Genomic DNA, 27,364 nt, shown 5'->3' with positions numbered 1-27,364 from the left:
GTTTCCTCATTTTTATGGACTTATATGTTGGAAAGCCTGAGGGCTCAGTGTTCAAATCTCTTTTCTACCTATTTCACTTCCTAGGTGATCTCATCTGGCCCTATGTCTTTTTTAAATTTTTTATTGTTCAGTTCCACTTGTCCCCATTCCCACCCCCCAGTTGGTCTCCCCTCCCCTGTCCAACCCCTTCTCCCCCAAACAATCCCCACCCGATGGTCCTTATCCATGGGTCCTTTGTACATGTTCCCCTTCTTTCCCCTGTTATCCTCCTTCCCCCTCCCCTCTGGTCACTGTCAGTTTGTTCTTTATTTCCATGTCTCTGGGGTTTTTTGCCCATTTGTTTTGTTAATTAGGTTCCACTTACAGGTGAGATCTATGGTATTTGTCTTTCACTGCTTGACTTATTTCACTTAGCATAACGCTCTCCGGCTCCATCCACGCTGTCATGAAGGGTAGGAGCTCCTTTCTTTCTGCTGTGTGTATTCCATTGTGTAAATGTGCCACAGCTGTGTGATCCACTCATTTACTGATGCGCACTTAAGCGGTTTCCAGCACTTGGCTATTGTAAATAAGGCTGGTATGAATATAGGGGTGCATAGGTTCTTTTGAAATGGTGTTTCAGGATACTTAGAGTATAATCCCAGCAGTGGAATTGCTGGGTCAAAAGGCAGTTCCATTTTTAGTTTTTTGAGGAAAATACATACTGTTTTCCACAGTGGCTGCAACAGTCTGCATTCTCACCAACAATGTACTAGGGTTCCCTTTTCTTCACAACGTCGTCAGCACTTAACTGTTTGTTGATTTGTTTATGATGGCCATTCTGACCGTGTGAAGTGGTGTCTCATTGTGGTTTTAATTTGTATCTCTGACGGCTAGTGTTGCTGAGCAATCTTTCATGTCTCTGGGCCCTCTGTTTGTCCTCCGTGGAGAAGTGTCTGTTCAGGTCCTTTGCCCATTTTTTAATTGGATTGTTTGTCTTCCTGGGGTGGAGTCATGTGAGTTCTTTCTATATTTTGGGAGATCAAACCCTTGTTTGAGGTATTACTGGCAAATATGTTTTCCCATACAGTTGGCTCCCTTCTTATTTAGCTGATGTTTTCCTTAGCCATGCAGAAGGCCCTATGTCTTTAAATACTATTTCCAACTCCAAAATCTGCGTCTTAGCCTAGACCTCTTCTCTGCAGGTTTGTATTATCCCTTTGCCTAGCAGACATCTCCATTTTGATACCTGCTTTATACTGGGTTCTTAAGAAAACAGAGCCTAAGAGCTTACTGCTAAAATTGTATTGGGGGTGATGTAATCCCAGGAAAGGTCCACTGAGGGTGAACGGGAGGTGAAGCAGGGGAGGAGAGAACTAATGCAAGTCGTTGTTACTGAGCTGGCTGCAGCTTCTAAAGCACAGCAATTTGCCTAGTCTCACTGTCTTCAGAGTGCAAGTGGTGTAAACTACCTCATCTTCACCTCAGGGTGGGATAGGAGGAAGGAGAAGACTCCCTTCCCGCTCTGGTCAGTTTCCACCACAGAGCATCCACTCCTCCACACTTCTAGGTGGCACCACTTAGCCTCCCCAGCAGCAACTACTAGGAAGTCAGGTTCCAACACACCACCAACAGCACAGGAGCAATGGCAGGCCAGAGATCAGGTGGGAGTCAGTTGCTCCCTCTCCCCGAAGCCTCCCAGGCCTGCAATGTAAAAGGTGGATGGTGCAGGCAATATTAGGGGCTCATCAGTATCATAAACCAGAAACCCTGGCCCTGCAAATAGGAGGAGGCATATAAACTAAGTTTGCCACAATGACCGATTAGTCATCTCAAGTCTAACGGATCCATGTCTCAAAACAAACTTTTAATTTCTCCCCAAACATGGTCTTAGAATTGTCCTCAGCTGACAAAGTTGCTCAGGCCAATAGCCTCCCTGCTCTCCTGTTTGCCCTACTTCACTCAGTTCTCAACACAGCAGCCAGAGATATGCCACATTATTTAACTTCCCTGCTCAAAATCCTCTTCTTGCTCTATTGAAATGTCAAAGGGGCATTGTGTCTGCAACTTTTAAGCATATCTGAAAAAGATGGCATGTGTATTACAGATATATAGAAATGTACACATCTGGGTAGATAGCCAGATACCTGGCCCCGAATGTGAATAGTGCTGAGGTTGAGAAGTCTTAAAGTATTATAGTTATTAAAAATTTTTAAAGTTGATTTTAGAGACAGGACAAGAAAGAGAGAGAGAAACATTGATTTGTAGTTCCATTTATTTATACATTCATTGGTGCTTTTTGTATGTGCCCTGAGTGAGGATTGAACCCACAACCTTGGCATATTGGGACAATGATCTATCCAACTGAGCTACCTAGCCAGTGCAGATTGAAAGTAGTTTTTGCCAGGTTGGGATTAAACTTCATGTTTTGAAGGATGGGGATCTGTATATATTATTTGTAATTCTTCTATAAGGAGGATTAGTCTTTTCTTTGTATTTATTCACATCAGTATGGACTCATGTATATTTATTTGGTGTTGGAAGCTCTTTCAGGTTGACTCCTGTGTTCCTTTGACATGCCCCCATTGTATTGTTTTTTGAGCTCTTACTATGAGATGCTCCTGGCTCATCTTGTATCTTTCCTGCCCTAGCCCTAGAATCAGCCGTTTCTCAAAGGAACCCTGATCCCTTTTTACTTGCAGAATGCTATTTACAAACCATGATCTGGGTATGCTGATTGACACTGGAGTGTCGTTACTTCAAGGTCCTCTCAGAACACAACTTAGTAAATATATACTAATCCATGTATACACATTTTATAATTGTTTCTGTGTGTATCCATCTATGTGCGTGTGTGTGTGAGAGTTCATATTGATATCTGTGGCTCTAATTATTCTGATCATTTTTTATTGAACACTGAATATTATACACGAACAGTTAGTCTCTGGATAGGTGTCCTCCAGAGAGGGTTCACCTTGTCTTCTAACTGGCAGCTAGATTAGGAACAGATAACTTAATTTACTAAAAGTTGAACCTGACTTGAGACTGTTTCAGGCTTTTTTTAGACTCAGGCCACACTGGTTTCCTTCTTATTCCTGGAGCATAGCCTTTCAATGTTCACACTGAATTGTGGGGTGGTTACAAGAGTACCTCCTATTTGTCATGCTCTGTGCTCCAATTTTTACTCCCTATCACAGTGAGTTCGCTGAGAGTTCCACTTTACCCTTCCATTGTCATTGGGCTAGATTCCTTGGCCTTTGGCCTTGCTAGTTGAAGAATGCTTGGGAAAAATCAACTGGCATTAAATGTGAGGCCCAATACTCCCTTCCCTTTTCACTCAGTATACTTCATTATTGTTTGAATTTTTAGAGTTAGCATTACTTTCATAATTCACTTTTCAAGTCCTAGTGAGGAATTGGACTTAGATAACTGGAGAGAGTGAGGAGTGTAGGATCACTATGTTATTTTATCTGGATAGCAAGATGTTTAGTAGAGGAATTCACCAGGATAGGGAATTGAGGGGGAAGATAGCAAGGGTGTATGTGTTAAGTTCATGAATTTGAGTTTACCTTTAGGACACAGGAAAAAAATATGCAGTAAGCAATTAGCTCTGAAAATTTATTCTCAGGAGAGATAGCTACACTTCAGATATAAATTTGATCATCCTATTTTTTTCACTTTTTAAATTCCCTAAAGAATAGACAATAGTTTTTTAAAAAATTTTATTGTTATTCAATTACAGTTGTCTGCATTTACTCCCCATCCCTCCACCCCACCCCAGCCAAACCCACCTCCCTCCCAAGAACAGACAATAGTTAATTGTACATTTCTCTTCCTACTCACTTCTGAACCTACCATCATATAAATGCCTTCAAACTCCTCTACTTCTGGACCTTGCGATTTTATTTCCAGACTTCCCAATAGTTTTCCTTCCTGCTGTCTCTTTCCTCCTTTTAATCTTAGACTCTTCATAAAGCAGGGAGATGAACGTGCCATTCCCTGGTTCAGAACCTAATGGCTTCCCATTATCTTGAGAGCAAGACGCAGAAATATGCCTACTAGCACCACACCTAGTACTTTTGTTTTATAGGTGACACTAAACCCCAGAAAGTTCAAGTGCCTATTTTTTTTACTGTCATACTCCTCAACTGTCTTTTACTTCATTTTTTATTTCTACTTTATTAAGTACATGTTCCGGTCATTACTTTCATAACCCTTAAGCCCGAGGGCAGGAACTTTTCTTTTTTCTTTCACAGCACTTAGTACAGAGCCTGACACTAAGTATTTATTGAATGAATTAATGACTAAGCACCACACTCCACATCATTGCTAATACTTCCTTGTTTCTGTGCCTTTTTAAACTATTCCCTCCCTGCCTTCATGCTCCTACCTCATCCTTCAGAACTCAAATGTCAGCAGCTCCACAAAGCTTACCATTTTCTTTCCAGTCAGAATTGAACCCTATCTCCTCTGAGCTCTTGTAAGTATCTTGTTTACCTTTATGCTTACATTGGGCTATATGTTTTCTGTATACATCAATCTTTATCACTATACAACATAGGCTTTGTTGGGACAGTATACAACTGTTCTGTATGCAAACTTTGTGTACACTATAAAACCTTAAAGAATTCCTTGAACATAGTAGTTTAAGAAGGTCTGTTGGATTGAAATAATTGGATAATTATGGGAGATATTCCAAGTAAATGATAGTAGCAGAATTTTAACAAATGGTTAATACCAGAAAGATAATTTGAAATGTTTATTTAAAAAAACCCTTTATTATCCAGTAGAAAATTTTACATATATGTAGCCTATTATCAATATGTATATCAGAAATCAACAAACAAAAAGTCTGATGAATGTTGTCACTTATAAAAATCAGTAGATAGATCTTTTTATTTTTTTAAATACAAATTTTAAAGATTTTATTTACTTCTAGAGAGAGGGAGAAACAGAAAGAAACATCAATCAGTTGCCTCTCACATACCCCCAACTGGGGACCTGGCCCACAACCCAGGCATGTGCCCTGACCCAGAATCGAAACAGCAACCCTTTGGTTTGCAGGCTAGTCCTCAATCCACTGAGCCACGCCAACCCAGACAGATCTCGTTATTTTAAAGTAGATTATGCTACACAAATCAGCCCTGGGGGTATTCCTTTAGCTATCATTTTGTTCGTCTGTAGATGACAAGATAAATAGAGTAGAAGAGAAATCATTACACTTTGACACATGGAATTCTTTTTTTTTTAATTGTTCCACATATTTAGAAGCTGTAATTAAATGGTAGTATTGAAGAAATGATCTCAAGCTGCTAAACTTTATAGGCCTCATTATTGAGAGCAAAGTAAATCCATATTTGCTGTGAACATCATAGGAAGTTAAAAACTCCTCATTAGGAAAACCAAAACTAGGCCCCAATTTTGTTTTGAGAAAGCAGGGCACTGGATTTATGTAGTTAATAAATGTAATACCAGAATAGCACAGTATGTTCACACACAGGGGATTTAATGATAACTAGCATTAGCATAAGCTAGAACTTTCCTGCTGTCAGCAGATACCTGTGATATCAGAGCGAATGCCAATTAAGTTGTGGAAGGTATTTAAGTTTTCCCTACATTACCTAACAATTTCTCTGATATGTAGTAGGTAATTTGGGCTCACCAAATGTTTGAGATTATAATACGATTATATTTCTAAATTCTGATTGCACACCCCACAAGACTGAGTTTTACAATATATGATAAGGTACTTAATAGTTAACACATTTCTTACAATGATAAAACTCTCTTGTGGATTGTATTGAATGAGACTAGAGCTTGTCTTACATTATAGCAGATACGAATTTCTTTCCATTGTTGTTGATATTCACTAAAATTTTTATTCACATTGAACATTTTCCCAAAACACACAAGATGCCTCCTCAGAATTTTGTAAGTTCAGTAACATCTGAGCTGTAAGTTAAACTTCATTATGAAAATTGAATCAATGTCTTCTATCCACTGTGGGGTGTTTTTTTTTAATGTAGCCCAAGAGTTGAGCATTGATTAAAACCTTGTTCATAACCATCAGTGGCATTGATAAGATTTTCTTTCTGGCGTGGCGTCTCCGGTACCGAGTACAGCTGGTGTACACCCGACAGGCCTTCCCAGGTTGGCCGCACGTACACTGTCTGGGCCGCCATCGGGAAGCTCGGAGAGCTGAGGAGCAACACTTCTGCGATGAAGAGCCCTGTGCGGTTGCTCCCCGGTATGGGTTCTCTGACGTTCAGTGTTGATGACGAATGAGGTCAGGGCGCTGACTAAAGCTTGCGCCACACGGAGGCCATGGGTGTGGCTTCTCCCCAGGGTGGACCCTCTGATGGAGGATAAGGGCCGAGCACTGACTGAAAGCCTTCCCGCACTCACTACATTCGTACGGCTTTTCCCCGCCGTGGGTTCTCTGGTGTTTGACGCGGTCCGAGTTCTGACTGAAACTTTTGCTGCACTGAGCGCAGGGGTACGGCTTTTCTCCAGTGTGAACCCTCCGGTGGAGAATGAGGTCCGAACTCTGACTGAAGGCTTTCTCACAAGTGCCGCAACGATAGGGCTTTTCCCCAGAGTGCACTCGCTGGTGCTTGGTGAGGTCCGAGCTCTGACTGAAGCTTTTACTGCACTGGTTACACGCATAGGGCTTCTCCCCGGTATGTATCCTCCGATGTTTGATGAGGTCCGAGCGACGACTGAAACTTTTAGTGCAGTCACCGCACGGGTAGGGCTTCTCTCCGGTGTGGATTCTCTGATGAAGAATGAGGTTGGAGCTCTGACTGAAGGTCTTCCCACACTCGTCACACTCATAGGGCTTCTCGCCCGTGTGAACCCTCCGGTGCTTCACGAGATCCGACCTTCGACTGAACGTTTTACTGCACTGGTCGCACGGGTAAGGCTTCTCCCCGGTGTGAACCCGCTGGTGGTTAATAAGATCTGAGAGGCGGCTGAAGGTTTTGCTACACTGGTTGCACGGATAGGGCTTCTCTCCAGTGTGAATCCTCTGGTGCAGAATAAGGACTGAGCTCTGATTGAAAGCCTTCCCGCATTCATGACATTCATACGGTTTCTCTCCAGTGTGGATCCTTCGATGTTTAATGAGGTCTGAGTTCTGACTGAAACTTTTGCTACACTGATCGCATGGATACGGTTTCTCCCCAGTGTGGATTCTCTGATGTAGAATAAGGTCTGAGCTCTGACTGAAGGCTTTTCCACACACATCACATTTATACGGTTTTTCCCCAGTGTGGATTCTTTGATGTTTTATAACATCAGAACTCTGGCTGAAATGCTTGTTACACTGGTTACACGTATAAGGCTTCTCTCCAGTATGGATTCTCTGATGTTTAACCAGGTCTGAGCGCTGGCTAAAACTTTTCCTGCAGTGACTGCACTGGTAGGGCTTTTCTCCTGTGTGGATTCGCTGATGTATAATAAGATCTGAGCTCTGACTGAAGGCTTTCCCACATTCATCACATTTATACGGTCTTTCACCAGTGTGGACTCTTTGATGTTTAATAAGGTCTGAGCTCCGAATGAAACTTTTAACACACCAATTACAAGGATAGGGTTTCTCCCCAGTATGAATTCTCTGATGCAGAACCAGGGCTGAGCTCCCACTAAAGGCCTTTCCACACTTGTCACATTCATAGGGTTTCTCCCAGTGGGTTCTTTGATGCCTAATAAGGCCTGTACTCCAAGCAAAGCTTTGTCCACATTCACCACAGTTATATTGTCTTCTTTTAAGGTGGTTCTGATCCTTTTCATTTAATTGCTCCCCAAATTCATGGAATTCTCTGCATTCAGAATCCTGGAGAACATCGTCTCTGAGGCTGTCAGACTCTTCAGTCAGTAGTTCAGTTTTTGCTGTAATTTCCTCCTCTGAAGCCAGCTCTGCAAGCTTGGTCTTAATCTCACCATCTAGAACAATAAGCAAAATTCAAATGGAATGTGTTCTCTAAACTGTAAGAAAGTTTCAGGTAAAACAGACCAGTATTACCTATAAAATGCTATGACAGCCCTGGTTGGTGTGGCTCAGTGGATTGAATGCTAGTGGCCTGTGAACTGAAGGGTTGTTGGTTCGGTTCCCAGTCAGGGCTCATGTCTAGGATGTGGGCCAGGTCCCAAGTTGGGCACATATGAGAGGCAACTGATTAATGTTTCTTTCGCACATTGATGTCTCTCTCGCTCTCTTTCTCCCTCCCTTCCCCTCTCTCTAAAAATAAATAAATAAAATATTTTTAAAAATATTGTCACAATATGGGAATGATGCGAAACAAAAAATTATCCTCTGAGAGGGAAACTAGGAAGAATCAATAAACAATGGGTCACAATAACCGTTTAGGGATGTTGGTCTGGCTTTGTTTGTTGTCACAGGAGATCTGGGAATACCGAAACCTATCGTAGTGATTAGGAAAGTTCAACTAAAGTAGAGCTGAACCATAAGCAATTTATGAACATTTGTGAGGTACGCAGTGTGAGAGTGGCGGGTAGTGGAGGGAAAGTGGGAGGAGGCAGCAGCACCCGGGCTGTCACTGGGAGGGTTTACCACTGGGCTGGCCAGAGGCTGCCAATAGGGCAAAGAAAGAAGCATCATGCCCAGGAATGGTCAAGACAGAATACTAAATTATAAAAAGAAAAAAAAAGGTCTATAGATAATCCTCCATCTCTTTTGTACTGATTATCACCAAGGAAGTGGCTGAGAATGCATGATCCCTTTTTTGAAACAGCCAAATTCATTGACCAAACTTCTTTACCAAGGTGTATAAATTAAGAAAAGGTTACAGAAGTGGGGTCAAAAATCTCCTTTGAGTTGATTTTTGAAGAGGCCATTCCTATGCTCAACAATACCAGATGCCTGTGATGGTAGGGAACATGAGAGCTCCTTTGAATTTATTGATTCCAAGATTTTATTTATTTATTTTTAGAGAGAGGGAGGGAGAGAAACATCGGTGTGAGAGAGAAACATCAATCAGTTGCCTCTCCCCCGCATCCAGATGAGGGACTCAACCTATTCCCAGGTATGTGCCCTGACTGGGAATCAAACTAGTGACCTTTCTCTTTGGGGACAGCGCCCAACCAACTGCTCCACACAGGTCAGGGCGCTCCATTGAATTTCTTGATTGCCAGCCCACTGTTAAGTGGTGTTTACTATAAAAGACACACAATTGTCAGGCTGCAAATGGTTTAGAGAGATGAAACCATGACACGGGCCAGTTTTAAAGGCAAAAGTCCAAATCCCAAGCCTCCAAGTGTCTGGGTAAATCTAACTGTGTGCTGACTGATTTATGCAATATCTCATGTCTTATGGAATTTACAATATATGTAGAACTAAAATACATGGCAAAAATAGTACAATGTGAGGGTGGTAAACAGAACTAAAATATTATAAGGTCTCTGGATTATCCTAGAAGTAGTAAATTTAGATAAACTGTAACAAATGAAATGTGCATGTTGTAATTTCTAAGGCAGCCTTTTCCAGCCAGGTTCCATGAGAGAATAAATTAGAAAATGATTTGAGTGACTATTTTCTTAATTCATCCAAGAAATGATATATAGCTAGTACCACAATCAATGTATAGAAGAGCTAGTAATACATTATTTACAATGGATGCCTTAGACTTTGGCTTAATTCTCTCAGAATCACATCTGAGAAAGGCTGCTATGAGGTAACCATTAATAACAATAAAAGAATGTATAAACAATAAATAGAAAAAATTAAAACAAAAACCCTGACGACGCAAAGTTAGGCTAAAAAGAGAGACAAAAGAAATAAAACACAGGATAAATAAAAACAAATAAGGAGATGGTACATTTAAATCCAAGCACCAGCTATGTTATATGTAAATTTACTACTCCAATAAAAAGCAAAGAAAAAACAGCAGCTAAGATCATACTTCGTGGCTAAATAATGGATGCTTCTCTTCCAGGAACAAGGGAGCAAAACAAGCATGCCCTCTCTTACCACTTCTTTTCAACACTGTACAACTTCTATTCAATATTCCTGGCCAATACAATAAGACACAAAAGAATAACTGAAACATACAAATAAGAAAGAAAAAAGTCAAACTGTCTTTACTTATAGACTATACACCACTACATATATAAAAAATCCTGAAGTGTCTCACAAAAGCTATTAAAACTTGTAAATGAGTTTATTAAAGCAATGTACAAAAACTCATTGTATTTCTGTATATAACAATGAACAATTAGAATGAAAATGTAAAACATTTTTATCAATTGTATCAAAAATACTTAGAAACGAATTCAACAAAATATATGCAATATTTGTATAATGAAAACTACAACACAATGCTGAAATTAAAGAAGACCTAATAACTAGAAATATATGCCATCGTTTATGAATAGGCAGATTTAATATTGTTAAGATGGTAGAATTCTCCACAAAATGACCTATAGATTCAATGCAACCCCAATCAAAAATCTCAGTAGGCTTTTTTTGTAGAAAGCGACAGATTCTAAACTTTATGTACAAAGGCACAAAGAGTCTAAACAATTCGTAAAAAGAACAAAATGGGAGAGGTTGCACTATTTGATTTCAGGCTTTACTATATGCCACAATGATCAAGGCAGTGTGGTAATGGCATAAGGATATGCATACCCATTAACAGAATAGAACAGAGAGTAAATAAATAGATCTAAACATATATGTATGACTGATCTCCAACATAGTCGCAAGATACGTTAATAGTGAAGGGATAGTCTCTTTTCAACAAAACATCCTAGAACTGGGTATCACAATGACCAAAATCAACTCCAACCCTTTCCTCATGCTATCCACAACTGTTAACTAGGAATGTAACATAAACCTAAACATAAAAGCTAAAACTATAAAACTCCTAGAATAAAGCATAGACAACCAAAATTAACGCATAGAACTTGAGAAAATGAATTTGTGTTGTTTAAGCCACCCAGTCTGTGATATTTTGTTATGGCAGCGCTAGCAGACAAACATGGTAGGTTTTTAAACTTTATACATTTAGGGAATTATACCACATGTATTTTGTGACTTGCTTTTTTTTGTTCAACATTATGTTTGGAAGATTCGTCCATACTCATGTGTATAGCTGTAGTACATTCACGTTCACTACTATAGTGAGTGTGACATACACCACAATTTATTTACCCATTTCCTTCAATGGACAACTACATGTTGCTCTTACAAACAATGCCAATATGAATATGCTGGGATACCTAACTCAGTGCACGCTTCCAGGTGTTTCTCTAGGTTACAAACACTCAGGGTCAGAATTGCTGGGTCTTCGACTAGGTATTTCCAAAGTGGTCAAACCAAGTCACACTTCCATCAGGAGGGTATAAGAGTTAACATTGCTCTATATTCTAACTAACATTAAAGGTCTTTTTTTAACCCATTGTATCAGGCTCTTATCTCTATAGTTACACAGAAACCACAGTTATTAAAGTCCCTAACAGGTTCTGTCTTGACAAATTCGATGGTCAATTATTGATCTTATTCTCCTTTTTAATTTTTTTATTTTTAGAGAGAGGGGAAGGGAGGAAAAAAGAGAGGGAAAGAAACATTGATGTGAGAGAGAAACACTGATCAGTTGCCTCTCATATGCACCCTGACCTGGCACCAAACCCACAACCCAGGCATGTGTCCTGACCGGGAATTGAGCCGGAGACCCTTCACCTTGTGGGATGACACCCAACCACCTGGACCACATCGGTCAGGGCTTATTCTTAAAAATATATTAATTAATTTATTGTTTATTGTTGCCACTATTACAGATGTCCCCCAATCTTATTCTTGATTTATTTGACATCATAGTTTGCTTTCTTCTTGTTAACTTACCCTTACCCTCTTCTCCATACAACAGAGTGATGTTACATGTTATTATCTTATGTAAAGAATTCCAATGGCTTCCCCTTAAGCTGGGAATAAATTCCAAATTCTTCCTATGGCTTAAAAGTTTCTATGATCTAGTCCCTATCTGCCTTCACTTCATTCCACCAACCCTATTACCTGTCTAGCCCAGGCACACTCTGTTCCTGATGCATCTCTTGCATTTGCCATTCCTCTGCCTGGAACATTCTTCTCTCATATAGTCAATGGCTCGTTCTCTCACTTCATTTATACCTCCAACCACTTTTTACCATCTCAGAGAGGTATAACACTTACTTACAACACTTGGTGAGCCCTGAATTTTGAGGCAACAGATACGAAAGCAGATCCCATTTTGCACTTGAGTACTAAGAGAGACTTAACACTTGACCACAGAGTGCCAAATGACTATTACAAACTGACCATTGTGTACCAGTTGTTATTTAACCCAGCAAATCATAAAATTGGACATTCAAACGTGCCCTCCATTGTAAAAGCAAGTCTGGAAGACAAGTAAATTCTATGTGCCAGTGACTCAGATTCTCACAGGCCTGTTCCTGTTTCCACTATCTTGATCCCTCAGCCTATATTCACGGCTGATGGGAGTTCCCTATGACCAGTTCACAGAGACTGAAAAAGTCCAGAACCGACTCACAGACAAGTCTGCCCATGTGTGGACATAAGCTGAAAGCGAACAGCTTTCACTTACACTTAGCTGTGGTCTCAAACACCAGTGAAGGAAAATGTTCCTAGTGGGCGGAGTTTCAGGTATACACCTAAGGTGTTCACCTTTCATTGAAGGCAACATAGCCTAAAATACAGGTCTATACTGACTCTTGAGTCATGACTAATGGGTTATCTTATAATTAGGCACCTGATAAGAGTAAGATTGGAAGACTAGAAATAAGGATTCTGGAGGAAAAGTATGAGGATGGACCTGGAATAAGCAAAGAATGAATATATTTTTGTCCCATGTGAATGCTCAACAAAGGGTATCCCCTGTGGAAAAGCCTCCTAATAAGATGGACATGATGATTCACACTATGAAGGTCAATCAGTCTTTCTACCAATGCTTGCCCAATGAACTCATGTACACAGTGGTCGTGGCAGGAGGGATGAAGGCTATGCGTGGGCTCGACAATATAGGCCTCTGCTTATCAAGGCTAATAAGCCTATAACCACTGCTATGTGCCCAAGCATCCAACCACAAGAGCCAACACTAAGTTTCTCAGAAGACACCATTCCCTGGAGAGGAGCTAGCCAGCCACTTGGGGCAGATTCATTACACTCAACCCCTTCTTTCATGGAGAGGGCAATTTGTTTTTTAAATTTTTTAAAATTAATTTTTTTAGAGATAGGGGAAGGGAAGAAGAAAGGGAGAGAAAGATTGGTTGCCTCATACATGCACTGACCTGGGACTGAACCTGCAACCCAGGCATGTGCCCTGACCAGGACTGGAACGGGCAATATTTTGCTTTGTAGGATGATGCCCAACCAACTGAGCCATACCAGTCAGGACAGCAATTTGTTTTCAAAGGACTAAATACATAGTTTGCATTGACTTAAGAATTCCATGACTATATTTATTACCCTGGTATTCTACTCAATATTGCTTCCAAAGGAGTCATTTTATAGGGAAGGAAGTACAGTGGCGAGCTCACATCTGTGTAATTCATGGGTCTTCCTACATGCCTCATCATCCAGACATGGATTGAGACCACGGTGAAATGATCTGCCGAAGGTTCCGTTTTGGAATTAGCTAGACAACAACACCAAGTTTGGGGTGCTGTTGTACAGCATGCACTACACCTTAAACCAGAGGAAAACACACAGTACTGTCTTCCCCATGTCCAGAATACATGGACATAAGAGCCAAGGGTGAAGGAACAGTAAGAATGTCTTCTCTTTCTATACACCTGATAATCCACTTAAGTTATTTTTGTTTCCTATCCCCATAGTCTTGGGCTTGGTGGGTTTGAGTTTCTGGTCCTCAAAGGAGAAATACTTCTACCATGGAACAAGGTCACGATGCTGTCAAATCTGAAGGTGAGACTGCCTTCTGGCCATTTTGGGCTCTTCATGCTACTGAACCAACAAGCAGAGAAGGGGTCACTCTATCAGGCAGGATGACTGATGATAATTACCAATGGGGAATTGGTGGCTGCGACATAACAGGGGTGAGGAAGAATATGTCTGGAACTCAGAGGACCCACTGAGTTGCCTCTTAGTTCTCTCATGTCTAACAGACCCAGGCAGTGGTACCCTAAAGTAACCCAAAGGCTCAGATCATCCAGGAAAGAAGGTTTATGGTACTTAACTAGGTAAAAAACTATGTCACTGAGAATCCGGCAGAGAGTAAAAATAATATGGAACGGGTGACAGAAGAAGATAGTTACAATGATCATCTTAGGCTTTGTGAATAGCAAGAACTGAAGCAGTTATATTTTCTTATTATCTCCCCCCGCCCCCGCCTTTCCTCACTACCTTAGATGAAGAGCGTTGGTGACAGGGAAGTTTTAAGGTTCAGGTGGAAGTATGATTTAATTATATGTCTACCTGCAGTAAAATGGTAGCTTAAGAGACTTTGTTTTTCTGCTGTATTGGGAATACAACAATCCAAACAAAGGACAAAAGTGGATATTATAGGTTAAAAGGGGTAGACCGTAATGGACATTCTCCTTCCACCCCCATAGATTTATTGTTCACCCTGTTCTGTGCCTCAGGAGGCTATTAGTTTATGGACTATATCACTTGGGGTTCCAAGCCCTCTGGCTTGCGATTAGATTTGGCCAAAAGTAGGAGGAGAATTGTAGAGTGACCAACTGTCCTGGTTTGTGCAAACGGAAGGGCTCTCAGGATGTGGGACTTTCAGTGCTAAAACCCAGGCAAACTGGGATGGGTTGGTTACCCTACACCCTGGCTTCCCTCTTCCTGGGCCAGGAGTTGGAAGTAATTGTAGTTCTTTTAGCAAAGGCCACAGCTCCTATTGGGAAGCTCGATCCTACAGCCAGCTACCTGCTCTAGGAACTGGTAATCAAGTTCTTCCCTTGTAACTTAAGCCCTGAAGGTAGTAACTGCTCCTCACCACTGTTTGTCCCTAGACTGTTCTCCATCCCTGATTGATTTCTATAATCCTGCCCATCTTTTTCATGAAACTTTGAATTATTCCAGCTGAATGAGCCATCTGTTTTCTGCTAGAATACTGATATATTCTGGCTTATTTTTTCCGCAACCACTATTACCACCTGATATTATCCTGCATATTTATTTATTTCCTGTTTTCCCCACTAGAATGTAAGCTCCTTGAGGGCAAGGTCTTATCTGTTCTGTTCACTACTACATTCTCCACACTTAGAGCAGTGCCTGGCACACAGCAAACTCTCAATAACTAATAAAAATATTATATGGTCAATAATAATTAAGCTATGATCTTATTAACTAATAACAATTTATTAACAATATTTGTTGAATACTTAATTAAATCATTTGAAGGATAGACAAATGTTAGCAGTCTTTCAATGGTGGAGTTGCAGGCTATTTAAACTTTCTCTTTTGTGCCTTTCTACATTTTATGAATGCATTTTAATATAATTATATTACTCTATAATTAAAAATGCTATTTATACACACTCTAAGAGAAACAAGCAGATGTGATATGTATGTCAATTTACATAAAACTGAAAGGAGGAGGCCCAATTCTGTGGTGCGCTAGATGCTTTCAAACAGATTCTTAAAGAAAGCCAAATTCTAAATATGTACGGGAGGAATAAAAAATAAATACAAATAAAAAGTAAGATAAAATATAAAATAAAAAAATAAAATAAAAATGCTCCAAAACTAAAAAATGCAGAAAATCTAGAGTAAAAGAAAGGGAACATAGAAGTTGAATTTCATAGAACAAACAGTAGTAATGGGAGGACCAAAATAAAAAAGTAGCAGAATATGATGTAGAAGAGAGACCCTGTAAAACATTTGAACAAAATTGGGATCAAAATAATAGTGGCTACTATTTAAAAGAATTTACTCCCAGCCAGGTCTGTCCTCAGAGTTTTATATACAGGATCTCGTTTAGTGCTTGTGGTGTTTGTTATAGTAGTGATGGACCCCACTGAATCCTACCTCCCCAAACCTACATCCTTGTATAATTCTCACCCATATGACTCTGAAACTGGTTATGTGACTTACTTTGGTGAAGGACATATTAACAAAATTAACACAAACAGGTTGGAAAAGTGTTTTGCAGGGAGAGATCTCCAAGATGGCAGCCTAGGTAAACACGGCTCGCCTCCTTGCACAACCCCATCAAAATTACAACTCAACTACAGAACAACCATCACTCAGAACTGGCAGAAATCAAGTTGAATGGAGATCGTGCAGCCACAGAATTAAAGAAGTAGCCACATCCATTCAGACTGGTAGGAGGGACAGAGATGTAGAGACTGGAACAGGCTTGTCCCACACACATGTGTGGCAGATAAACAGTGGGAGGGATATCTCCAGATCCAGGGGTCCCAGCCCCTACACCAGGCCTCCCAGCCCAGGATTCCAGTGCTGATAAGATAAGTCCCCACCGCTTCCGGCTGTAAAAACCAGTGGAGATTGAGTCAGTGGAAGACACTGCTGGATTCCTAATCAGTTCCTCCTATAGGGCCTGCACATGGACTTAGTCAGACTCACTCCCACTGAGCTCCAGCACCAGGGCAGCAGCTTGAAAGGCACCAGTGGCACATAGGGAAGAACTGAAGTGTCTGGCATCAGGGCAAGAGACAGGGGACAGCTTTCTCTAAGACAGAACTGCTGGCAGAGGCCATTGCTCCTCTTCTGAGCCCTCACCCACCAGAGCCACAGAACGTAGCAGGTACCATATATGAGACTCCATCAACCCAGCTAACAAACACTGTTTGCCCCTCCCTGGAGATTCTCTGAAACTCCATCTCACCCAACTTATGGGCCCACCCAAGCGGTTAACAGTGACTTTTACAAATGACAGACATCTCTTGGCACATGCTTCTGATCTTTCTAAATCCTCTCAAACAAGCAGCAGCTGGCTTGCTAAGTGGTCCCAGCCTCAGCACTAGCAGCAGCTGGCCTTGGTTCACAGCCTGGCTTTGCTAGGGTAGCTCCAAGCCTAGTGCAAAAAGCAGCCAGCTGCAGATTGCTTTATAGCTTATGCCAAGTGGTCCCAGCCAGAACACAAGCGGGCACCAGAGCCCTGCTGAAGTAAGCCCTGCTCTGTGGAGTGAGCCCCTGAACAGCTGATCCTCCACAGAGGGTGGAGGTTGGTGGCCAATAGTCACACCCAGTCCTTGCAGCTGACTGGGTAAATCCCTCCCATTGCCCTGCCAACAACAATCAAGGCTCAACAATAAGAGAGGGGTGTGGTCAGCCCATGTGGAGGATGCACCTCAAGTATCCAGCTTGGGTGATAAGGAAAGTTGTGCTTCTGGACCACACAGGACACCTACTATATTAGGCCACACTACCAAGACAGGGAGTCATAGCAGCTCTACCTAATACAGAGAAACAAACATAGAGAGGCTGTCAAAACGAGGAGACAAAGAAACATGGCCCAAAACTCCAGAAAAAGAACTAAGCAAAATGGAAATAAGCAATCTTTCAGATAGAGAGTTCAAAACACTGGTTATAAGGATGCTCAAGGAACTTAGTGAGGGCCTCAACAACATAAAAAAGATCCAGTCAGAAATGAAGGGTACACTAGTTGAAATACAGAACAATTTACAGGGAATCAACAGTAGAGTGGATGAAGCCAAGAATCAAATCAATGATTTGTAACAAAAGGAAGCAAAAAAACAGCCAACCAGAACAGCAAGAAGAAAAAAATCCAAAGAAATGATGATAGTATAAGCATCCTCTGGGACAACTTCAAGCATACCAACATTTGCATCATAGGGGTGCCAGAAGGAGAAGAGAAAGAGCAAGAAACTGGAAATCTATTTGAAAAAATAATGAAAGAAAACTTCTCTAATTTGGTGAAGGAAAAAGACATGCAAGTCCAGGAAGCACAGAGTCCCAAACAAGATGGATGCAGAGGCCCACACCAAGACACATCCTAATCAAAATGCCAAAGGTTAAAGATAAAGAATCTTAAAAGAAGCAAGAGAAAAGCAGTTACTTACAAAGAAGTTCCCATAAGACTATCAGCTGATTTCTCAAAAGAAACTTTGCTGGCAAGAAGTGATTGGCAAGGAATATTCAAAGTGATGTAAACCAAGAACCAAAACCAAAATTACTCTATCCAGCAAAGCTATCACTTAAAATTGAAGGGCAGATAAAGAGCTTCTCAGACAAAAAAAGAAGCTAAAGGAGTTCATCATCACCAAGCCCTTATTATATGAAATGTTAAAGGGATTTATTTAAGAAAAAGATCAAAATTATGAACAATAAAATGACAATAAATACATATCTATCAACAATTGAATCTAAAAGTCAAACTAAGCAAACAAGCAGAACAGAAACAAATCATAGATACGGAGAACAGTTTGATGGCAGCCAGATGGGAGGGGAGATTGGAGGAATATGAAAAGCTGAAGGGATTAAAAAGCACAAATTGTTACAGAATAGCCACGGGGATGTAAAGTACAGTATAGGAAATGGACTAGCCAAAGAACTTATACGCATGACCCATGGACATGAACAAAGGTGTGGGGATTGCCTGAGGGAGTAGGGGGTACTGGGTGGAGCACGGCAAAGGGGAAAAAATTGGGACAAGTGTAATAGCATAATCAATAAAATATAATTTAAAAAATAAAAAAAGAAAAGTGTTTTGCATGCCAGGGCTTGCTCTGTCTGATTTTGGAAACTAGCTGCCCTATGAAAAAGTCTGGGCTGGTCTGCTAGAGATAAGCGACCCAAGCCTTAGAAAGCATGCACAGCCAGGCTTATATAATTGAAACCAGCTTAGACCCTGCCCTAGGTGAGCCAATATACGTGAGTTATCCCAGGCAAGACCAGAAGAAAAACTCTCTCTAGCTGAACCCAGTCCAAGCTGATGACCTACAGAACCATAAGAAAATAACATGGCTTAAAAATGCCTGAAGTTTTAGGTCACTAAGTTTTGGGGTCCTTTTTTATGGAGTAATAGACACAAACCTCAAAATGACCTCCAAGAGACGAATTAGTAGACACTTGTAAAATGAGGAAACAGAATCACAAGAAAAAGTAACTTTCTGAAGCTAGTAAATGACAAAGCTAGTATTTGAATCCAGGTTGTCTGACTCCAAAATGTTTAACGACTACCTTCCAGTAAATGAGAAAGATGATTTGAAAAGATTTGAAAGGGGGAAATACCAACCACTGACAGATTGGTGATAAGGCGATTGTAACAGGAAAAATGGATGCTTTGGGAGACTTAAAGGAGAGCAAATTCCTTGAGAACAATCGCCAGAATTCACGACCAAGTCTTGCGACTGTGCTTGTCATGCTAAAGAGATGTTACTGAGCAACAGAATGAGGGGAAGGCAAGGAATAATACCAACAGCACCTGAAGGCGCTAACAGAGCAATGGTCACCCCCCCACACACACACAGACACCACTGAGAAAGACATAACACACTGCTTCTCACCTGACAGGTGTTGGTCTTGAGCTTCATAATTGGACTGTACCTCCATGGGCTGCAACTGGACACTTGACACCTCAGGGAACAGCTGGAGAATTACCATTTCCTCAGTAAGCTTTTCTTGTCTGAGACCTGGAGGCAAGTGGGCACCACTGGGCTTGGAAGGGAATCATTGAGGAGACTGGAGATACAATTTCTGGCCCTAGACCACCAGAAACATCCTCTAGATATAAAAGAAGCAAAGGAGAAAACAAAATCTCATTTAATTTCCAAGTGGTTTTCTCTTAGAATTTATTAAGCTTCCTTTCTCTCATCATCCAGGAGCCAGGCATTACCCCTTTCGGACATGTATTCTCCATTCCAAGTCCAGAGATCTTCAAACATCATCGGGGGTTAATGCTAGCAAAATATGGGTGTAACTAGAAAGCCGAGCAGGAGAGGTAATCTTAGAATTTTGCCCCCAAATGGTTAACACTTGGGGTTTGGTTAACACTATGTTATTCGCTTCCCCTCCTATACCCAAATGACACTTCTGATCCATCATCACGATCTGTTCTTCCTCCTCCCCTTCTCCCAACATTCACGTTCAGGTTGCTCTTTCCGGGCACGGTGGGCCGATTCGCGTGGTCTGCACTAGCGATCCCACCCACCCGCAGTTTCCGGTGTTCATTCAATCGCACCAGGGGGCCAGCAAGGGGTGACCGGATACCAACAGCGCTCCGGGCCAAGAACCGAACCAGCTCGCCGAGCCCAGGAACCGCGCCCCGGGGCGACCCCGGTGGCCTTGACTCTCCATGGCCTCAGGAAACCTCACACGGTGCCCTGGCAGCGCTGCAAGGACGCTCAAGGGGGAGATCACCCGAGTCCCTCCGCCTCTCCGGAGCCGACACCAACCATACCTGGGCGTGTTCTCCAAACCGCTGTCAAGCTGCACAAGCGGCGAGCCCGCCGACGCCCGGGCCCCTCTAGGAATCTGGGAGGGCTTGCTCAGCTCGCTGCGGCGGGGCTTCGCACATGCGCACGCGCGGCGGGGCGGCGACGGCCAGAAGTGGGTGAACCCGGCGGGGGGGGAGGCGGGGGGTGGCGGAGATTTTACACCTGAACGTTCACGGACCTGTCCCAGCGGAGTCGCAGCAAGGGACACCGTGAGCCTGCGCCAGATCCCTTGCCCTATCAGCCGTTCGGTTCTTGATTTGAATGTCGCAAAATATCTTTCTGGAAAGCTCCCTGGGGCAGGGTATAGGTCTGACTACGGAAAGATTTCTTCCTTAGTTCTGTTACCTCTTTTATCTACCCCCCACCCCTCCCCACCTCCTTCTCTCAGTTAGATTCGCTGGTGTGCTTCCATTCTAACTGCCTGCCCTCTGGTGTTTCCCCCGGAACATTGGGATGCCTCTGAATTCCCCGGAGGCCTTGTCAAAATACTGATTGCTCGGTCCCACCCACTCAGCAGGAGGTCTGGGGTGCGAGCCCAGGTTCTCAAGTGATCCTGCAGCTGCTGATTCTGGGAACACACTTTGAATACCACTGCTGTAAAAAATAAGTAGTGCTCAGCAATTAATCCCTTAATTGCTGGGAAGCTGGTTTCCATCTATTCTGCCATCAAGAAAGGACATGGGGTCTCTTTCTCAGAAGTTTGCTTGCCTTTGCAATCCTTATTATGACTAAAGGATCAGGGTAGGAAGAAGGACCTGAAATGGGGGTGGGTGGGGTGGGCAGCAGAGCATCAGGGTAGGAAAGGATATTACTGTGTTCTCAGAAATATCTTGGGAAGTAAATGGGGGACTTGGGAGAATTGAGACAGGTGAGACATGCGACTTTGGATAAGATGCTTGGAAGAAAAGGTGCAAGTGTGAGAAAGTGGTAGCTGGCTGAAGTGACAGTTAAGGTGGAGGAGGAGGGATTCCTGTTCCAGCCCAAGACCCTCTGGCGATATATGGAATCTTCAGGTCTTGTGAACGAGACCCTGATGTTATCTGTAAGGAACTTGCTTGGGTCCAGCGCTCACAAGTAGCAGTGCAGTTACTTTAAAAAAAAAAAAAAAAAACTTCACTGAGGTATAAAAGACATACAATTATCAACAAAAATTTAAAGTGTACAATTTGATAAGTTTTGTCATATGTATACAGCCATTAAATTATCACCACAATCAAAATAGTGACCACATCCAGCAACTCCAAAAGTTTTCTCCTTCCCTTGGTAATCCCTCCCTGCCTCCCAGAACCCCTACCAGTGTTCTGCTTTCTGTTACTGTCCATTAGTTTTAATTTTCTAGAGGTTCAATTAAATGGAATAGTACAGAATGCACTCTTTTGGGGTCAAACTTCTTTTCATTGGATGTATATACCATAATTTATCTATTCGCCAACTGATGGACATTTGGTTTATTTCAGTTTTTTTACCATTACAAATAAAGCTGCTTTGAACATTCATGTATAAGTCTTTATATGGACTTTTTTTTTTATTACATGGTAGGTGTATGTTTAACATTTTCAGAAACTGCTACACTGTTTTCAGAGCGGCTGAACCATATACATTTGCACCAGCGGTGTATGAGAATGCCATAGTTGACATACCACTTTTAACAGGTTTCCAGTAAAACAGAATGAGAAAGTTAATCAAAAGTGAATTCTCACATACAAAGGTAAAGGGTTTTGTTGACCCTTATTCAGAAGTGAACATAGACTTTCTGGGTGTTTAACTAAGGAAACCAAACTGTTCTTTCAGATTACGCTAGATTTATTGCTGTCAAGAGTTTTACCAGAGACATTACATTCTGCGTGTGAGTGTCAGAAATCAGTTTGGAACAGTTTATTGGATTGGCCAAAACAAACCTAGAGCCAGCTGTGCTCCACACCAGCTGACAACTGAAGAGATTCCTCTCAGTAAGGTATGGAATTCAGAGGTTTTCAGAGAAACCGGGAAATGATACGAGATTCTCAGGAATGAAACAGATAGGCCATCTACCAATAGTCTACCTGATTTCTCTTTCCTCTTCCATTTCCTCGTGGGGAAAACTAGGCCAAACTGACATATGTCTGATTTAGGCACAGATTCTAGGGAAGTGGTTCTTAATTTTTTTGAGATAATGATGAAAACTATGAGCCTTTTCCTCAGAAAGTTGAACATAAAGATCCACAAGTGAACTTTTGCTTATCATGTATTATTTTGTATTGATATAAATTTCATTTGATACTGAAATTCTATAAGCAATCTTCACAAAGAATGAATTTCAATGTAAATATCAATTTCCAGTTCCATGTAAAAAAGGGGCATAAATCCAAATTGTGAAGCCACATAAAAAATTAACTTTCCTTTTGATCAAATCAATATTAACAAGTAGGCTGCTGCTATTTGTTTTGAACAAGACATCTACATAATGGACAGTGTGACATTTTTGACATGTTAATGTGTATGTCCAACTGACTGACTTTTTAAAAACAGAACCAGTGGTGAAAACTCAGATTCAGAAAAGGAAATATTGGCCACTATAATCAGAGTTTCCAAAATTCACTTTGGGAGAGATGGGTAGTCTTGTATCAAGAAACATCAGGCTTCCCCAAGACATTTAAAGTTGAATTCAGATCAGATCATTTCCTTTGTCTTCAATCAATGAGATCATTGACATCAATATGAAAAGTCTTCAAAACAACTCTTGGTTTGTACTTACCCACATTGTTGGTTGAATTGGTTCCCCAAATAAAGATAAGTTCAAGTGCTAACCTCTGGTACCTACAAATGTGCCTTGGTTTGGAAATAGGTTCTTCGCAGATGTAGTCAAGTTAAGATGAGGTCGTACTGGATTGAGGTGGGCCCTAATCCAATGACTGGTGTCCTTAAAAGAAGAAGTAAATTCAGACACAGGGGAGACTCAGAGAGAGGTGCCACGTGAGTATGAAGGCAGAGACTAAAGTGCTGCAACTGTAAGGCAAAGAACAAGGATTGCCAGCATCCACCAGAAGTTAGGGACAGGTATGGAACAGATCCTTCAAAGGGAGCAGGGCCCTGCCAGCACCTTTAATTTGGACTTCTACCCTTCAGAACTGTGAGAATAAATTCCTGCTGTATTAAGCCACTGTGTGGTACCAGAAGTGGGGTGCTGCTGTAAGAAACACCTAAAAATGTTGATGCGTATTTGGAATTGGGTAATGGCTAGAGGCTAGAAGAGTTTTAAGGCTCATGATAGAAAAAAACGTAGGATGAGATTGTTAGTAGAAATATGAACATGAAAGGTGATTCTGGCAACTGCTCAGAAAGAAGTGAAAAGGACATTGAGAGAGGTCCTCTCACCGTAGAGAACACAGACAGTGGCATGAACAGAATGTTGCTAGGAAGAATGAGCATTAAAGATATGTTTGGTGAAGACTCAGACAGAAAAAAAGAAAATGTTATTGGGAACCAGAGAAAAGGTGATCCTTTTATAAATTAGCAGAAGCTGACTGCATCATAATGTGCTGTTAGGTGGAAAACACAGTTTGTATGTGTAGGTGGATATTTAGCTGAGGAGATTTCCCAGAAAAGTGTGAAAAATGTGGCCTGGCTTTCCCTTGCTGGTTATAGTAAGATATGAGAGGAAAGAAATAAATCAAGGAAGGAGCTATTAAGCAAACAGAAGCCAGCACTTAGTGATTGGGAGAATTCTCCGTTTATCCAGATAGCATGCTCTGGAGACAGGGCCATGAGGGCAGCTGGACGACCTTTTAGTGACAAGATTAGGTATGCGATTCGTAGATCTAATAGACCTTCTAGGCAGAAACGAGGAATAGAAATTGGGGTATCCAGAAAGCATCTGTGGAGAACCCTTGCAACTCATTGTGTGGATCCCCTTGCTATCCATGGATGGCCAGCATGGCTCTTGAGAAAGTTGTATCACCAGAAACACTGCCAGCTTAGACTGAATTGGACAGAGACGGGAAGAAGCAAAGGAAGGCTGTCGTGCTCCTGGGATTCTAATGCAGGAAATGTGGTGCCGCTCCTGAGGGCTGGGAGATCACAGCCACCTCAGCTGAGAGTGGCTCAAGGGCCAGTGAGGCCTCGTGTGGCCTAGAGATTGGAGTTGATTGGGCTTCTGTGGACCCAAAAGCTGGGGCTGTTGGTGCTTCCACTGGCCCACAAGGCAGAGTGAGCCACAGAGTAATTTGGGAACTTTAGGAATATTTGGAAATTAAACAACGTATGTCTAACCTATGATTCAAAGAAGAAATTTTAGGCAAATTAGAAAATGTTTTTAACTGAATGAAAATGAAATACTACATAAAACTTTATGGAATGCAGCTAAAGCAGGGCTAATGTAGCTTTGCAATGCCTATATACAACAGAAAAGAAAATCTCATATCAATAACCTGAACTTCCACCTCAAGAAACTTGAGAAAGGAAAGCAAACTTAACAACAAAAAACAGAAGGAAGGAAGTAATAATGATTAGAGTAGCAATTAATGAAACAGAGAGCATGATAGTGAAATAATAAAAATGATAGAGAAATAAAAATTTGGTTCTTTGAAAATACCAACAAAAATTGACAAACCTTTATAGACTGAGTGCACGAGAGAGACAGAGATTGAGATTACCAAAAGCAGAGAAGAGGGGACATCATTACCAACACCACAGAAATTTAAGGGCACAGGAAATACCATGAACAACTCTACCCCAGCGCATTGGACAACGTAAGTGAAATGGACAAATTACTGGGCATAATACAAATTACATTTTAGAACCACCTGAAAAAGCAATAGAAACTGTGAATACATATATGAAAAGTAAAGAAGTTGAGTTAGTAATATATATATTTTTTCCTAACAAGGAAAGGCATGGGCCTAGATGGCTTCACTAGCGAGTTTTATCAAACATTTAAGAATAATACTAATCCCTCACATTTTCTTCTGGAAAATAGAGAGGGGGCCAGTAATTACTCTGAACCAGAGCCAGAGGAAGACATCACAGGAAAAGAAAACTATAGACAAATATCTATATAAACAAAAATACTCAGTAAAATAATAAATTAAATTCATTAATACATAAAAAAGGGTTAAACACCATGACCAAATGGAATTTTTCCTAGTAATATAGATTGGTTTAACATCCAAAAATAAGTTAATGTTTTTAGAAACTTCATTTTCCATCAGCCTTATTTCCATTCTGTTTTGGACCATTCACTCAGTGGCTGTCCCCACCCATTCGGTGGCCTGAGCAGTGGGGGCTGCAGACCCGTCTCTAGTAACGTGAGTGTGCTCAGTTTGTGAAAACTCAACAAACTGCATGTGCACTTATTTACTTGTAAAATCAGCATTACTAACTGATACTATTTATCTATTCTTCATTCAAAGCATCACAACACAGGCCAGAATGCACCATTTTTTTTTTATTACAATGGTTCATGATTTTTCTGAGACAACTCCTCTCAGAAACTCCTGCTTATCCCATCTCATTCTCTCCCCATCTGCTATTTCTGTTTTCTTCTATCTTCAATTTCTCTCCCCACTCACACTTTATCCTTTTCTACAAATATAATTAGGTCTCTGCTATCCTTAAAAAACAAACGCCTTTGAATTGTATTACCTAGGCCAACCAGTGCCCTCCCTTCTTCCTTCTTGCATTATCACATTTCTCCAAAAGTAATTATTAGATATTCCTTGTGCCGTGCCATACATACATTGTCATTCCACAGGTAATATCTCTCCCTGGCCCTTCTGCCCCTCCCCCTAATTCCAATTCACCTTAGTTCTCACCCTCCGTCCTCTAGCTCTCTGTTGCATCTACTAGTCACCGGTTCCCTCTCCTAAAATACTCTCTTGGCTTTTATGTTTGAACTATCTTGGCTTTCCTTCTCTGAGCATCTTCTCTATCAGCTCTTTCTCTTCACACCCGCGAGCATCAGTATCTCACAATTCTGTTTATTTCCCACTGGATCTCCCTTGGCGATGTCATCCCCTTCCCCATCCGCAACCTGACTCTCAGATGTATCAAATCTTGATTATTTCACATTTCTTTTTGTTTTTAAATTTATTGTTGTTCAATTACCGTTGTCTGCATTTTCTCCCCACCCCTCCACCCCACCCCAGCCAAACCCACCTGCCTCCCCTGCCTCCACCCTCCCCCTTGGTTTTGTCCACGTGTCCTTTATAGTAGTTTCTGAAAACCCTTCTCCCCACTATCCCCTCCCCACTCCCCTCTGGCTATTGTTAGATTGTTCTAATCGCCCATGCTTTCTCTCATCTCTTATGCCCTTTAATCTACTCTATGAAGTACTGTCAAATAATGCACTGAAGTACACTTCTGGCCATGTAATGATCTGCACTGATTACTAAAGGCATTCCTAACTCCTGAGTCTGGCATTTGAAATTGTCTAAACCTGACCCCAATCTATCCCTTAGCCTAGGTTTCTGCCAACCAAGAAGCTGGGCTAATGTTCCTGCCACTCCCCACGTGGAAAACACTGAGCTTCCTTATATCGACATTTTAGTTATCCATCAGGGCTCAGCTTGAGGAGCGCATTCTACGAAAAAATTATTCTGATCTCCTGCTCCGCCTACCGTCCCCTCGCGGCCCCGCCCTTTCATCGCAGGGCAGGGCCTGTCCTCCGCGTTGCACCTTCGCCTTTTCTGGGCAGGAACCTCTACCCGCCCCCCCCCCCCCCGCCCCACTCTTCCCGGCAGTTTCTTGGGCTACCTTTGCAGACAGTCTACGTGTTCGTGGTGGGCGAATGTACTCTAATCCTCCTCCTCCCTAAAATTTGGGACCCTAGTTTCTATATTTATGTCCTTGATGCTATTTCAAGATCAAGAGCCTTCTGTCTCTTTAAAAACTTCCTCTTTCAGTCGACCATCAACTGTTTTGACTTAGAGCTGTCCCCACCAGGTCCCACCCAGAAGCTCGCTGGTTCTTTCCCACCCCACCTTCCTCTTTCCGAGCAGCCCCCCAC

At 41.7% G+C, this 27,364-nt stretch overlaps 1 protein-coding gene across 1 annotated transcript in view; it reads right to left on the bottom strand.

Annotated features, from left to right (window-relative positions):
* Window positions 1-6,105: 6,105 nt before the first annotated feature.
* The window catches only part of ZNF397 (zinc finger protein 397), a 36,791-nt gene continuing 15,532 nt past the window's right edge, over window positions 6,106-27,364 (bottom strand). The window contains exon 5 of the mRNA XM_024580289.4: window positions 6,106-7,666. Within this exon, the coding sequence (XP_024436057.4) occupies window positions 6,245-7,666 (1,422 nt within the window). The 3' untranslated portion in view covers window positions 6,106-6,244. The remainder of the gene's footprint in view (window positions 7,667-27,364) is intronic.

This window comes from Desmodus rotundus, chromosome 10 (assembly GCF_022682495.2).
Source record: "Desmodus rotundus isolate HL8 chromosome 10, HLdesRot8A.1, whole genome shotgun sequence".
Lineage (NCBI taxonomy): Eukaryota > Metazoa > Chordata > Mammalia > Chiroptera > Phyllostomidae > Desmodus > Desmodus rotundus.
The sequence above is the reverse complement of the archived record's forward strand: the minus strand, read 5'-3'. Positions and strand labels throughout refer to the sequence as shown.